The 15,821-nt window shown below is 50.6% G+C and overlaps 1 protein-coding gene across 1 annotated transcript in view; it reads left to right on the top strand.

The window, feature by feature from the left end:
- CELF5 (CUGBP Elav-like family member 5) overlaps positions 1-13,173 on the top strand; it is a gene marked incomplete at its 5' end in the record, with an annotated part of 44,029 nt that extends 30,856 nt beyond the window's left edge. The window contains 8 exons of the mRNA XM_079770137.1: positions 729-875; positions 1,730-1,871; positions 1,955-2,101; positions 3,641-3,703; positions 4,076-4,162; positions 7,560-7,703; positions 9,746-9,988; positions 11,335-13,173. Coding sequence (XP_079626263.1) covers positions 729-875; positions 1,730-1,871; positions 1,955-2,101; positions 3,641-3,703; positions 4,076-4,162; positions 7,560-7,703; positions 9,746-9,948 — 933 coding nt within the window. The 3' untranslated portion in view covers positions 9,949-9,988; positions 11,335-13,173. The remainder of the gene's footprint in view (positions 1-728; positions 876-1,729; positions 1,872-1,954; positions 2,102-3,640; positions 3,704-4,075; positions 4,163-7,559; positions 7,704-9,745; positions 9,989-11,334) is intronic.
- Positions 13,174-15,821: the final 2,648 nt, after the last annotated feature.

The following is a 15,821-nucleotide window of genomic DNA, read 5'->3' as shown; positions in this document are numbered from 1 at the left end:
TTAGACCTGTCCAGTGATGGGCTGGCAGTGATGAGCTCTCCATCAAAGGGGGCATGTCAACCTCTCTGATGGTGGGAATCTAACCTGTTCTCAGGTGCAAGGTGCCATTTGCAGTTATCCATCTGTGCCCCATTCCTCTCTGGTGACCGGATTCTCACCCGTTCTCAGGTGTAGGTGACAATTATAGGGTCCTCCACCCAGGCCGCCATGTTCCTCTCCAGCAGGTGGATTCTCCTTCTGTGTGTGTGTGTTTTAAGATTTTTTATTGATTTTTAGAGAGAGAGAGAGAAACACTGATTGGCTGTCTCCTGCACACCCCCTACTAGGGAGCCTGTAACCCATGCATGTGCCCCAACAGGAATCGAACCAGAAACCTTTTGGTGCATGGGACAACATCCAACCAACTGAGTCATGCTGGCCAGGGCTCCTCCTGTTTTGGGGAGTGTGCCTGAGAGTCAGGGTCCTCCACTGTACCCCAGACACAGCCCCCTGGACCCAGATGCCCCACCTGTGTGCAGAGGTGGTTGCATCGTCAAGTGCGAGACCCAGGACTCTGATCTTCAGATTGTCTCGCTGTGGTGCCCAAAGTCTGCAGCAGGGGCTCATGGACAGGGCCAACAGCTGTTGCTATCTATAGCCCTCACCAGAGCCAGTGTGGTTCTGGGGACCCCAGATTCCTGGTTACCTCCCTCCTTTCTTTTCCTTCCTGCTTGTGGCTGCTCCTGCAGGGTGCCTCCTCCAGCCTGGTGGTCAAGTTTGCCGACACAGACAAGGAACGAACACTACGGCGCATGCAGCAGATGGTGGGCCAGCTGGGCATCCTGACACCATCCCTCACCCTGCCCTTCAGCCCCTACAGTGCCTATGCGCAGGCCGTGAGTGACCCCAGAAAACATGCTGTTGTCTCCAGTGGGACTTCCAAGACCACTCTGAGGATCCAGTCAGTCTCTCTCTCTCCATCTAAGTCTCTGTGGAGGGGTTTGGCCTCTCTGCCCATCTTTGTTTTATTTTTTTTATTTTAAATATATTTTTTATTGATTTCAGAGAGAAAGGGAGAGGAAGAAAGAGATAGAAACATCAATGATGAGAATCATTAATTGGCTGCCTCCTGCACGCCCCCTACGGGGGATCGAGCCTGCAACCTCCTGGTTCATAGGTCGATGCTCAACCACTGAGCCACGCCGGCCAGGCTCTCTGCCCATCTTTCTGTATCTTGCCCAGTCTCTCTGACTCAGGGTCCTATTCTGGCCATGGCTGAGCCCACATATCCAGACTGATTTCCAAGCCCCACACCTAGCTGGGCCCCCAGCCATAAACTGAGCCCTGAGCCCAAGCTGAACCTCCACTTGGACTGACATGACCCCATGCTCAGCCCCCAAATAATTCAGGTCAAGCTTCAACCCTGAACTGAGACCAAACCCAGACTGAGCCTCTAAGTCCCAACCCTGACTGAGTTAAGTGTTGGCTGATCCCTGATCCCTGATCAAGGCCAAATTCTTTACTGAACCCAGATCCCTGGATTAGCCATGATTCCTGAGCCCTGAACCTAGGCTGAGCCCTGATCCTAGACTAAGCCTTGATCCAAGGCTGAGCCCCAATTCCTCACTGATCCCTGACCCTGGCCTCAGCCAAGATATCCAGCCTGACCCCCCTAGTTACTCCCTGGGACCTATGACCTCAGGGCAGGTGCCACCCTGACTGTGCATCTTGACTCCCTCTCCACCCCCAGCTCATGCAGCAGCAGACAACGGTCCTGTCCACCTCAGGCAGCTACCTGAGCCCTGGCGTGGCCTTCTCACCCTGCCACATCCAGCAGATCGGCGCTGTCAGCCTTAACGGGCTGCCTGCCACACCCATCGCCCCTGCCTCTGGTGAGAGTCCGCCAGAGGCCCGAGGACGGGTGGGCAGGGCCAGGCCCAGGCCCAGGCTCCTCATGATGTTTTTCTCTCTGCAGGACTGCACTCCCCCCCACTGCTCAGCACTGCCGCCGTGCCCGGCCTCATGGCTCCCATCACCAACAGCTTTGCAGGTGTCGTGCCCTTCCCTGGCGGGCACCCTGCCCTAGAGACTGTATATGCCAATGGCCTCATGCCCTACCCAGGTAACTTGGGTGGTTCCCCAGGGCCTACGAGAGCATGAGGGGGCAGGACGGTGTCTCTAGGACAAGCAAGCATAATTCCCTGTGTCTTGATGCCCCATGGAGCAGAGGGACAGAACGATGGGAGACTCAGCTGAGCAGATATGTGCTGGGGGCACAGAGGAAAAGGTTAAACATCGGAAATTTGCACCCAGACATTTCTGGGTTCGTATCCCGGTTTGGTGGCCCTTGGGTTATTCCTTTAAGTCTCTGAGTTTCAGTTTGCTCATCTGTGAAATGGGGCAGATTAACGTCAGTCACCTCATGAGGTTGCATTGACAATGAAATCAGTATGAAAAATGATTAACACATCACCTAGTACTAAGAATGGCACCATCAATCTTAATTATTAATTGTTACTATTTGGGAAGATATCAGTACCAGGATTCATTCATTCACTCACTCATTCATCCACTCAATATGACCATGCACTGATGTGAGCTGGGCTCTGCCCTCATGAAACAGAGGTCCCACCTTTCCCACTATACCATGATTTCAAGGCAAACATGTTCCAACACTTTGCTGAAGTGAAATAAGTCATCTGTGTTTACACCATTAAAGAGGGGGTTTTATTTTGAAATGATTGAGGCTAACAGGACAAATTAACAAAATAATACAAAGAAGTCCCGTGTACCCCTCACCCAGCTTCCTCCAATGCTAACATCATAGATAATCACAGGAGCATTGTCAAAACCAGGAAACTGACATTGGTGTGTACAATGAACTCAACTGGAGTAGGAGAGCTTATTCAGGTTTCACTGCTTTTTACATGCACGTGTGTGTGTGTGTGTGTGTGTGTGTGTGTGTGTGTTTCTATACCATTTTATTACAGGTATAGATTCATGTAACCACCACCACAATCAAGATGCAGAACTGTTCCAGCTTTACAAAGTAATTCATTTATGCCACCCCTTTACAGTCACACACACCCACACACACACTATTCCATCCTCTAGCAACCCCTCTCCATTCAAACGGAATGTTTTGGCTGAATTTTCTTGATTCACCAGCTCTGGTGGCCTGGACAAACTCTCAGCTCACTCCTCCACTAGGGCCAGTTGGAAGGTCATAGCCACATAAAGGTCCATGGGGTGACTGATGAATGAGGTGTAGGGAACGAGAGAGGAAGTGATGGGGGTGAGTGGTGGTCTGGAGCAGAGTCCTGGAGTCCTGGAGAATATAGAGAATGGAAGGAAGGAGCGAGAGGGCCAGGAGGGTGGGAGAGAGAGATGGGAGTCATGTGTCAACCTCTCTGGAGTCCCAGAAACCTGGATTCCAGTTCGGCTTCTGCCATTTCCTATCTAAGTGGCCCTGTGCCAGTTACTTCACCTCTCTGAGCCTCAGTTTCTCCACCTGTAAAATGGGAAGCATCCCTGTACACTGTTTACGCAGAGGTGAAGCTGGGGCGGATGTCTGTTGCTCTCTTTTCCGCTCTTAAGAATTGGGGGTGGACAGAAGTCTTATGTGGCTCGCGCCCCACTCAGCCCCTCCGTCTGCCCGCAGCTCAGAGCCCGACCATGGCTGAGACCCTCCATCCTGCCTTCTCCGGAGTCCAGCAGTACACAGGTAGGGAGGCACGCCGGCCTGCCCCGCAAGAAGCCCCGCCCCGCAGAAGCCCCGCCCCCTGGGCTCGGCCCTTCGTCTTTCTTCCTACTTCTAGCCGTGGCCCAATCCCAGCTCTTTGCCCTGCTGGTCCCGCCCCTCAGATCCGGCCTGAGGTCGGCCTTGGCCCCGCCCCTAACCGTGTCCCCGCCTCTCAAGTCCGGGCTGCTCTGTTGCCTGGGCCCCACCCTCTTCGTTGTGGCCCCGCCACGCCTCCTTCCCAAGACCCGCTGTTGGCCCCGCCCTCAGCCTAGGCCCCGCCCCTAGAACTAGCCGCGCCCCGCTCGCGCCGGGCGCCCGCCGGCCTCACGCGGCTTCCGCTCCGGGTCTCCGCAGCCATGTACCCTACCGCGGCCATCGCGCCCATCGCGCACAGCATCCCGCAGCCGCCGCCGCTCCTGCAGCAGCAGCAGCAGCGAGAAGGTGAGGGGGCCGCGACCTCCTGCGGGCGCCAGCCCCGCCCTCTGACCGCCCCCATCACCAGCAGGACCCACCCCTGGCCGGGCCGCTGGGAACCGCGCGGCTGAGAACTCGGCCCAGGGGCGGAGAGGCCTGGGTTCAAGTCCTGTGCCGCCCCTGGGAGTTTAGGGGGGGGGCCTCTGAATCCCCCTCTCCGAACCATGCTAGCTCGACCCCGTAGGCAGAGAGGTGCCCTCTCCAAACCTGAATGATCCCCTGAACTTTCGGAGAGGAAACTCCTTTTGAGGTTGGGAAGAGGGGGTGCGGTATGTCGGCTAAACTGGAGCCTCCCCAGTCAAGTCGAGGGATGCCAGAGTTAGATTCTGGAGTCGGACAACTGGAATTCAGATCCACCCAGTTCTGGCTTGTGACAAAAGGAAGGTACCTCACTACCCTGTGCCTCAGTTTCCTCATCTCTAACACAGGCGGCTATTGGTGCCAAGAGGTGCAAGTAGGCAGTGACCGCTCATCCCCGGGGAGACCCTCTGTCTTTAATCCAGATGGTGCTAGTGGGGGGCGGGGGAGGCTGGGCAAAAGCGACAAACCAGGAAAGCCCAGGTCACTCACTCCCCATGGCAAGGGAAGCTCGGAGCCTGGCCCGCAGACATGTCAATAAAAAAAAAGATAGGACCCTAATAAAACCGGTAACACAGTTTTATCAACGTTAGATGGCTAAGAAATACGTGATACTACAATAAATGTGGTGGCACTTCGTCTTGGGAAAGAGCTGAAATGTGCACGTGGAAGTGGCATGGGAAGGGCTGCTCCCGGAGGTCCAGTGAACTGGTGGAAACTGGGTTGTCTGAAATGAGACAGGCGTAGCCTCAGGTGGGGACAGGTATGGCTCCTAACACACTGGGGAGCGGAGGAAGTTGGTAGGTGTTAGAGCCTCGTGTGCGAGCTCGAATTTTGTTTTCTCATGAGGCTCGGTTCACCTGGGCCCAGGTTTCTGCATTCACCTAGTGTTTCCTGGAGATGAGAGAGCCTCTAAGCAAACACAGAATTTGTGTTATGCTCAAAATTGTTCCGTAACATATCAGTCACATTGGAACACACTTGCATTTTATACAACCAAAGACCTTGTATGCATATATGCATAACCCATGGACGCAGACAATGGGGTGGTGAGGGCCTGGGGTGGGGGATGGGAGTGGGCTGGAGGGGGTGGGGGATCGGTGGGGGACAAAAGGGGACATATCTTTCAACAATAAAGATTTAGATAATAATTTTAAATAAAAATGCAAACAATAAATAAATAAAAGCAAGCATTATAGCAGAACTGTGGTCCTAATCAGAAAGGTAGGGGGTGGATGTGATTGTGTGGTCTTGGATTTTGTATTTTCTGAGGTGGGGAATATTCATTGGGAGGGTAAGAGCAATTCTTGGTAGTTTGATCACTTTCTTTGTTTTGGGGAGCATGGGAGCAGGTTTGGCTTCAGATAATCAGATTTTTATTTATTTTCTTTTTTATTGAATTTATTGGGGTGACATTGGTTAATAAAATTATATAGGTTTCAGGTGAACAATTCTATGAAATATCATCTGTATATTGTATTGTGTGTTCACCACCCCAAGTTAATCAGGTTTTTAAATGGTATTATTTATAGTTTGTATATAAACCATGCACTGGGGATTTTATGGAGAAGAGATGATTTTGAGGATTAGCCATGTTTTAAAAAATATTTCTGCTCTGGCCAGTGTGGCTCAGTGGTAGTGTCCGCCCACGCATCAAAGGGTCTCTGGTTTGAATCCCGATCAAGGGCACATACCTGGATTGCAAGTCAATCCCAGGCCCTGGTCTGGCCTTGTGGGGGAGGCAACCAATCGATGTGTCTCTCACATTAATGTTTCTCTCTCTCTCTCTCTCTCCCTCTCTCTCTCTCTCTCTCTCCCCCCCCCCCTTCCCTACCTTCCACTCTCTCTAAAAATCAATGGAAAAATCCTTAGGCAAGGATTAACAAAAATAAATAAATTAATTAATTAAAATATTTCTGGTTGGTATAGTCTACCATTTTAAAATTATTTGTGGGAGCCCAGCCAGTGTGGGTCAGTGGTTGAGCGTCAGCCTATGAACCAGATGGTTGAGGTTAGATTCTCTGTCAGGCATATGCCTGGGTTGCAGGCTCAATCCCCAGTGTGGGGCATGAAGGAGGCAGCTGATCAATGATTCTCTCTCATTATTGATGTTTCAATCTCTCCCTCTCCCTTCCTCTCTAAAATCAATAAAAACATATTTTAAAAAATTATTTGTGGTTTCAGGATATCTGGGATTCAGGACTGGAGAGGTCTCTTTTTAGTTTACTTGATTTTATTTTTGCATCATCTGAGTTTTGGAAATTACCCAAACTTAGGAGAATTATCCAAGGCTTTTGGAAAATATATCTGGATATTTGGGTTTTGGGATCAGAGAATACTTGTCTTGTTTTATTCTGTGATCATCCGACTTTTATTGCCTTTTTTTTGTTTCGTTAATCCTCATCCGAGGATATTTTTTCCATTGATTTTTAGAGAGAGTAGAAGGGAGGAGGAGAAACAGAGAGAGAAACATCGATGTAAGGGAGACACATCCAGTGGCTGCCTCCTGCATGTGACCTGACTGGGGCCAGGGATCGAGCCTGCAACCAAGGTACATGCCCTTGACCGGAATCAAACCCAGGACCCTTCACTCCGAGGGCCGATGTTCTATCCACTGAGCTAAACCAGCTAGGGCTATTACTATTTTTTTAAATGGATTTTAGAGGGAGAGAGTGAGAGAGAGAGAGAAACATGGATGTGAGAGATACATCAATCAGTTGCCTCCTGTACATGCCCCAATCAGAGGCCCTGACCAGGAATTGAACCCAAGACCTTCCAGTGCACGTCATGACGTTCCAACCAACTGAGCCACACTGGCCAGGGCAATCATCGTACTTTAAAAAAAACAGAACCAGTTTATTTCAGGACCAGTTTTAGACTTACAGAATAATTGAAAAGATAGATTATAGTTTTCATATATCTACACGTAGTTAACCTGACTTTTGTAAATAATCTGGAGTTTGAGGTTTAGGGATTTTCCTGGATTTTGGAGTTCCTGTTATTTATCTTGGTTTGGGCAGAGGGCTAAGAATCATCAGAATTTTGTAAATTATCTGGAGCTTGAGGACTATCAGAGCTTTGGAGTGTCTGTAGGATTATAGAGCAGGGATCAGTATGCCCTTTCTCCTTACCCCCCATTTCCACATCCCTTCTTTCTGCGTATCATGGGGCACCTCTCTCCTGACAGCTGGAGGTGCCCAGGTGTGGGTCCAGACCCGCCCCTCCCCCGGGGGGGCTCCGCCTCCTCTCCTTGGGGGCTTTATGTCTTTCTCTCCCCCACCTGCAGGTCCCGAAGGCTGTAACCTGTTTATCTACCACCTCCCCCAGGAGTTTGGAGACACGGAGCTGACGCAGATGTTCCTGCCCTTCGGCAATATCATCTCCTCCAAGGTGTTTATGGATCGGGCCACCAACCAGAGCAAATGTTTTGGTGAGTACGTGTGGAGGGTGCCCCTTCCTGCTGGCAGCCTGTCCCATGCCCCTGGTCCTGGAACGGGGGATGGGGGTGGGGTGGGAGAGGTTGGTCATCCCTGAGACAAGCCTAGTCCAAAAGAATCACATTTTTTTAAAAAGAATCACATTCATAATCAGAGTGAACACTTATTAAGCACCTACTGTTTATTGGACACTCGCCATGCATTCTTTCTAAGACTCACTCGTTCATTCATTCATTCATTCATTCAACAAATACATATATTGTGTCCCTGCTATGTGCCAGGTTCTGTGCTTGGCACTGGGCACATAGCAGTGAAGGAAGCCTACAAAACCCTACCCTGAGAAGGCTCACAGTCTTCCTGCACTGTCCGACAGAGCTTCCTTTGATGATGGAAATGTTCTACATCCAGTCTGTCTGAGCCATCAGCCCCATGTGGCTACCAAGCACTTGAAATGTGCCCAGTGTGACCAAAGGACTAAGTGTTTAATTGTATTTAATTTAAATTAATTTAAATTAAAATAACCACAAGAGCCAGTGGCTACCAAATTAGAAAGCACAGATTTAGGGGGAGGAGATGGAAATAAGGAATCTTAGGATATAGGCCAGGGAATTATAAATAGTATGAAGAAAAATAGAGCTGACTGATGATGAGCTAGCATGGGGAAATCTGTAGGAAGTGTGTTCTAGGAAGAGACAACAGCATGTGCAAAGGCCCTGGGGCTTGGAGGAACAGTGAGGAGGCCTGTGTGGATGGAACAGAGTGAATGATGGGGAGAGAGGGGAGGAGGTAAGGGCAGGTGGGAAACAGGGACAGATCATGAAGGGCCTTGAACTTTAGGGAGGACTTCTTTGTCCCCAGAAACAGAAAATTAGGGCTCAAAGAGGCACTGACACTTGTTCAAAGTCACACAGCTGCAAAGAGGCAGAACCTAGATTAAAACTAGTCTGTTTGACTACAAAGTCTGGACTGGTAACCCCACCCTGTCCTCTTTGAAGAGCTAATTCTTCACTGTTTATTAAGTGCCTTCTGTATATACTCAGTATCCAACCATAAAAGGGAAGAATTGTCCCAATTTACTGAGGGAGAAAAGAGGAATGAAATGGTCAGGTGACACACTTGAAGTCACACAGCAAGTACGGGACTCCCACTAGTGCCCAAGCCCCCTTTTCTGTAACCTGTGTCCAGAAGGAAGAGGAAATTTCGGGAGGAAAACCTGCTCAGTCACTTTCAACAATCAGGGGGGTCATATGCGTTCTCTGAGCCTCAGTTTTCTCATCTATATAATGAGGGGACTTGGAGGAGATAAATACAATGATGTTAATCCCTCAACTCTAAATTCCCCCATTGCTCCCCATGGGCCTCAGCAAGACCCTTCAACCCTGAGTCCCCAATCTCTCTGTCTGACCTTCCACTCGGCCTTTCACAAGAGCTCAGGTGACCTCATCTCCAAATGCTTGTGTGGTTCCCTCCCCCTGGAGGGCCCCTGGCCTCTGTGGGGTGCACATGGTCCCCTGTGATGACCAAGAAGTGAGGGCAGGAGTAGGGCCAGGCAGCCTTGAGCTGGCAGATGGAGGGAGTTTGGGCTGGTGGCAGTTTAAGGAGGGGGAGGCTTAAGTATTTCTGATGGTCTTGGGGGAAACTAGGAGTAGAGAGACTGACAGAGACAAAGAGAGCAGGAGGGAGAGATGGAAAAAGAGACAACAGACAAAAGCACACACACAGTCAGAAGGACAGACAAGATCCCAGATGAATAGAGGTCTCAGAGGAGGCAAAGGGCTAGCTAGCATCAGGGCCCAGAAGGAGGCAGGCATCCTGGTGGGAGGGAGAACCTGGACCCCCAGGGGTAGATCCCACCTGTCCCAACTCCACATAGGAAGTCTCCGCAGAGCAAACCCCAGGTAAGGAATGAGTGCCCCATCCCCAGAGGCAAGCAGTCCAGGGGGGTCAGAACCAGGCAGGGATGCTGTGTGTCCTCTGGCAAGCCCTGCCACCTCCTCCGGCTGCCTGCCCCTGCGAGCGCACACCCCGCCCCTAGGACCCCACGAGCCGGGAAGCCGAGTGGAAGACGCCCACGTTGCCCACCATCGCGGGTCCACCCCGGTCTCTGCAGGCTTCGTGAGCTTTGACAACCCGGCCAGCGCGCAGACTGCCATCCAGGCCATGAACGGCTTTCAGATTGGCATGAAGAGGCTGAAAGTGCAGCTGAAGCGGCCCAAAGATCCGGGACACCCCTACTGACCACGCCCACAGCCGCCCGGAGGCTGTGGGCTTGGCCCAGGTGAGCCGCCTGGCGGCCCCACCCGCCCAACCCTGCTCTGTGTTTTCTGCACCCTCCCTATTCTCCAAACCCTCTCCCGCCTGGGGGTGGGAGTGTGGCGAGGCGTTTGAGGTTGCTACCCGGGCCCCCAGGTTGGATTGTTAGGGACAGAGCTGGATGAAGACACTCCCAATCCCTGTCGTGGAGGGTAGGATTGGGTTGGGGAAGTGGAGGAAGTCAGTGCTCACCAAGGGTGGTTCCGGAATCCCTGGAGAAAGCTTTGAAGGATGAATAGAAATTTGCCTGAGGGGCCCGGTTGGGAATGGGGTGGGGAATGTCGTGGGGAGGGGCTTCTCTCCTGTCCTATGACTCCCAGCTGGGCCCCTCTCTCAGCTCCTCTATTTGGTATATCCAAGAGTTGATGGGAAGGTGGGCTTTTGCGCCCCCCCCCCCAATGCCAGAAAAAATGTCCCCCCAAACAAACAAATCCCCAAGAGTGTATTTTGATTTGACAGAGCAAACAATTTTATCAACTAATCACCTTTTTTGGGGAATGAATAGTGAGCCTAAGGGATCAATGAGGAAACTAACTACTGACCTCAAGCTCCCATGAGCCTCATCTGTGAAATGGGCTCATAAAAACACCTCCCCTAGAGGCAGAAGGGAGGACTCACACAGGGGATGCAGTGTTTTCCCAGTTGAGCCCAGGACCCACCACCTGTAAAGTTCTTGATAATTCCTGTTGTTTTTCTTTTTTAATCACCATTGCCGTCGTCTTCAGAGAGCCTTGCCTGGGGTCTGGCGCAAAGTGGGTGTTCAGTTAGGGGATGGTGGTAACTTCCAGACCCTGTCAGGTCAGCACCCACAGATTTGAGGGTGTGCAGTCAGAGTCCTGCATCTTGGAGCTCACATTTGGAAACCTGCCACGTTTTGAAACCAACTCACAGGCGACCCACACACTTTTAACATGCTGGGATAGCACATCTTTCCTGAGCACCTACTATGCGCTAGGCACTGTTTCCAGTGTTGAGGGACACAGCTTGGAATGAACATAAACTTGGGGGTGGGCGGGGGAGGGGAGAAACTGTCTTCCTGGTGCTCCAGTGGCAGGCAGCAGGGGAGAGGAGACACAAATGAACAGGAATTTTTGTCCCAAGTTGCCAGGTAAGGACACACACTTGGTTACCCTAACTCTGTTCCAAGCCAGTTGGTCAGCCTCCAAACTCCAAAGTGGACTCTTTATGAAAAGATGAGGAATCTTGGGGTCTAGACCTCAGCCTGGCCAGGGCAAGGGGGTGGATGGGAGGGGAGGTCCTTTGCCTTTGTGCCCGGCTCAGAGCTCCCTAACGCCCTCCCTTCTCCACCAGGTGAGGGGCCTTCCACCCCAGGAGGGTTTCCCCCGCTTCCACCTGATCCAGGACTTTTCCGTAAATTACAACCGAGTTTGGACACCAGCCCTCCCTCTCCTCTCCTGTCTCCCCTTAGCCCTCTTCCCAAAATGTGAAGCGCTGCCGGGGAGGGCGGGGCTGAGGAGTCCACCACGTCCTCCTGGGAGAGTTCCTGCCTCCTCACTCCCCACACCTTGGTGGCTTCCCCAAACGAAATCACCACTTTTTCTATATATATATATGCATATATATAGAGAGAGCTATAGACAGTATATATATTTTTTGAGTGTAGATCATGGGACCAAACTTTTCTGACTTCCTTCCACCCAAGAGAAGGTGACCCGAGGCTGGTCACTCAGCAGGGACATAAGAAGGGCTGAGGCTGGCCGGACAGCCCCGTGTCTCCTCACCTCCCGGCTGTATTGTCAGACCAGGGTGCCAGAGAAGCACTGGGAGTCATCAGCCAACCGATATACCTCCAGGACTTTTGGCCGCTGCCACCGACGATTCTCTCGGGCCTATGGGCTCAGCCGGCTTGAGTGTCCCTGGTCCTAGCTGCAGCTTCCGGGACCCCGAACTTCCCTCCCTTGTCCCAGGGCCCCGCCTTCCCCAGCACAAAAGAGAGCCCCTGGCCTCCCCCAGCCCTTTCCCCCCAGTCATAGCCTTACTCATGTGACCAATAGCCCTTAGCTTTCTGTCAGGGGTAGATGGGGTCGGTGGGAGCCCCTCCCCTCCTACCCCTCCCAAGGGCAGGCAGCCAGCCCTCCCTGCCTTCGGATCACCAGCCTGGAATTCACGGTCTCATAACCAAGATTGCCACGCTCGTTGGACAAGCCCAACCTGCACTGGCCAAGCACCCCTTTGCCGAAGATACCTCTTCAAAGAATTTTTTTTAATGTTGATCTTTCTGAGCAGGTACAAAGAAGAAAAGAGAAGAAAAATGGGGGTGGGGGGAATCAAGCAATGGATTTTTGTTTCCTAGCTGGGGCTGGGAGGGAGATCCTGTGGGGTGCCTCTGCATACCTACCCAAACCATGGAAACCCACCTTGAAGCACAGAGTCAAGTTCGTTTGGTCGTCCAGTGGAGCCTATTGCCAAACGAGGTACCAGAGAACTTAATAAGCTCAAGAAAAATAGTTTTTGGAAAAAAAAAAAAAACCCACAGCATCCCCTTTTGTTTCTACCAAAATGTGTTGACCAACCCAGAAAAGAAAAAAAAAAAGAAAAGAAAAACACATAGTAAAAAAAAAAAAAAAAAAAAGGAAAAGAAAAAAAAATCTTCGGACCAACTTGTTTCGATATTCCAGAGTTTGATAATTGTTCCAAGACATTCTCTAGTGTGCCTGTATCCCGTGCGTCTGCGTGTGCAAGCGTGTGCTCAGGGGCCAAGAGGGGGCCTCATCTGCGTCTCTGGTGCCCACCAAGCTCCCGCCAGGCCTGGCGTGCAGTGGTGTGTGTCCTGATCCATGTTTACTGGCTGTAAATACCATTTTTATACTCCACACCGAAGATCTACATGATTTGTACAATGTACTTTATTTCTGCTACTAGTAATTTCATGAAGTTTCAACTTGCAAACCAACTTTTGGAAACAAACACACACACACACACACACACACACACACACGGCAAGAAAAGGACTTAGGAGAAACTCTGGGTTGATGAATTTTGTGGCTGGAGAGGTCCTTGTCACTGTGGTGTGTTTCAGGTGAGAAGCTACAAGCATCATCTTTATGTCCAAAACACCTCTCTTTGGTCTGGAAAAACTGAAAGTTTATTTAATAAAAGTTTTACTTGCTAAAGGACTGAGTCCTCCTTATTTGCCCTTTCGCGTCAATAAAGACCAAGTGCATCTGGCCCCATGGAGTTCCCGGGTTAGAGAAAAATTCAGATTTAGAGTTGGGAGATGAAGGAGGAGATAATCTAAGAAGGCAAGTCTGAAGTTCCCATAGCTAGGATTTCATCTGCTCCATCCAGAATTTGAGGAAATGAAGTTCTTTCTCAGGAAGAGCAGGTGCCTATGTCTCTTGATTCCCACATTCATTCAGTCAGCCCACACATGTTTCCTGAACACCCACTGCACCTCTGTCTCTTTGCTGGCCACTGCGGACACAGCAGTGACCAGATGGCTTTGGTCTCTGCCCTCACAGAGGCAGCCCAGGAGAGGAGACTCTATACAACACACTTTTTTTGTTTTGTTAATTCTCATTCAAGGGCATTTTTTCCATTGCTTATTTTTAGAGGGAGGAAGGGAGCGGGAGAGAAACATTGATGTGACAGACATATCGATTGCTTGCCTCCCACACATACCCCAACTGGGACCAGGAATCGAACCTGCAACCCACGTATGTGCCCTTGACTGGGAATCAAACCCATGACCCTTCAGTGCTCGGACCAATGCTCTAACCACTTAGCAACACCAGCCAGGACTATACAACACCTTTTTTTTTTAATTGGGGTAAAATTCACATAACATAAAATTCACCATTTTTATCATTTTAAAGTGTACAATTCAGTGGCATTCAGTATATTCACAAGATTTTACAGCCATCACCTCTAATTCCAGATCATTCCAGCACCCCAAAAGCAATTTCATCTCCCTTAGCAGTCATTCCCAAGCCCCTGGCAACCACTAATTCATTATCTCTGGATGTGCCTGCTCTGGACATTTCACATAAATGGAATCACAGTATGAGGCCTTTTGTGTCTGGCTTCTCTCACTGAGCATCACGTGTTCAAGGTTCATCTATTGAATGCCAGCGCCTTTTTCTTTTTCACAGCTGAGCAGTATTTCAGTGTGGAATATTACTGAATATTATTGACCACATCTTGAGCATCCATTCACCCATCAATGGACATTTGGATTGTTGCCACCTTTGGGCTGTTGTAAATAGTTCCACGATACATGTGTAAGTTTTTGTTTGAACACCTGTTTCAGTTCTCTTGGATAGATATTTATGAGCAGAATTGTTGGGTCATGTGGTAATTCTATGTTTCGCTCTTTGAGGAACCACCCAACCATTTTCCATGACAACTGTCCCATTTTGTATGCCCACCAGCAGTGTATGCGGGTCCCAGTTCCTCTGCACCCTTGTCAGCACTGTTATACAATAGATTTTGGATTGGAATGTTGAGGGAGAAGTCCCCAGTTGAACCTGTAGCCAAGGACCCAGAAGTGCCCTGAGGAAGTGATGACTGAAGGAGATGAGACCAGAGAGATGATGTGGCTTTGGCTCCTGCCCCACTCCAGTGGAGGCCTCAAAAAAAAAAAAAAAAAAATCCTGACACTTGAGGTGAGGACATGGGGCTCCAGGGGAGGGTCTTGGATGGGGGTATGAATATTGGGGATAGCCACACCCAAGCTGAGCCTCTTGAAATTGATGGGAGTCATACTAACCACTCGATTTAATGAGCTACTTAATATCCTGCCAAATACTTTGCAAAACCATGTCTCTTATTGGTAATTCATCCCATTTTATGGTTGAGGAAACTGAGGCTCAGAGACATGGAGTGCCTTGCTCTAGCACCCACAGAGAGAACAAGGCCCAGCTGGGGTACGAGCTGGAAGGACGAGTCTGAGTCTGCCTAGCAGGGTTTTTGGGTGGGAGGAACAGCGTGGGCCAAGGCTCACAGGCTTGAGCTGCTGTGGTGGTTGGACAGTTGGCTACGGCTGCAGCACTGGGCAAAGACACAGATGCAGAGATGATAGGGGCCAGATTACAGACGTCCTTTCCTGATAACGTGCACAATGTGTGCCAGGCCTTGTCCCTCCCAAGGCCTCCATCAAGGAGCGTGGTGGACAAGAAAATAAAAATACTCACCTCTGCAAGAAAAAGTAATTCCAGATGCTAAAAATTGTGACCACAACGAGATTAGCAAATCTGGGACATTACCTTAGGGCGATGGGGAACCACGGAAGGGCTTTGAGCAGGGGAAGGGCATGATCAGATTGGGATGTTAGGAGGATACCTGGGGTGACCTCCAAGCTGATGAGGTATAAATCGACGCTCTGGAGGATAATTTGGCAGGATAATATTCCTTTCAAGCATTCATTAAGCACTTACTATTTACCAAGTATTGTTTCAAGCCTGTGTCATCTAATATAGTAGGCACTAGCTACATGTGGCTATTTAAATTATTATAAACTAGAGGCCCTGTGTATGAAACTCGTGCACTGTGGGGGGGGGGGGGGCGCGGTCCCTCAGCTTGGCCTGCTCCCTCTCACAGTCCGGGACCCCTTAGGGGGATCGGGCCTAAGCCAGCAGTCAGACATTCCTCTTGCAGTCCGGGACCCCTGGCTCCTTACTGCCCACCTGCAGCGGAGACGGGAGAGGCTACCACCACCACCGCTGTGCTCACCAGCTGTGAGCCTGGCTTCTGAGCACAGGGGAGCCTCTCCTGCCTCCGAGGCAGCACTAAAGAGCAGCAAGCCCGGCTTCTGGCTGAGCAGCGCTTCCACGGGGAGC

Source organism: Cnephaeus nilssonii (assembly GCF_951640355.1).
Source record: "Cnephaeus nilssonii genome assembly, chromosome: 5".
Classification (NCBI taxonomy): Eukaryota; Metazoa; Chordata; class Mammalia; order Chiroptera; family Vespertilionidae; genus Cnephaeus; species Cnephaeus nilssonii.
Note: the sequence above shows the minus strand (reverse complement) of the source record. Positions and strands in the feature narration are given on the sequence as shown.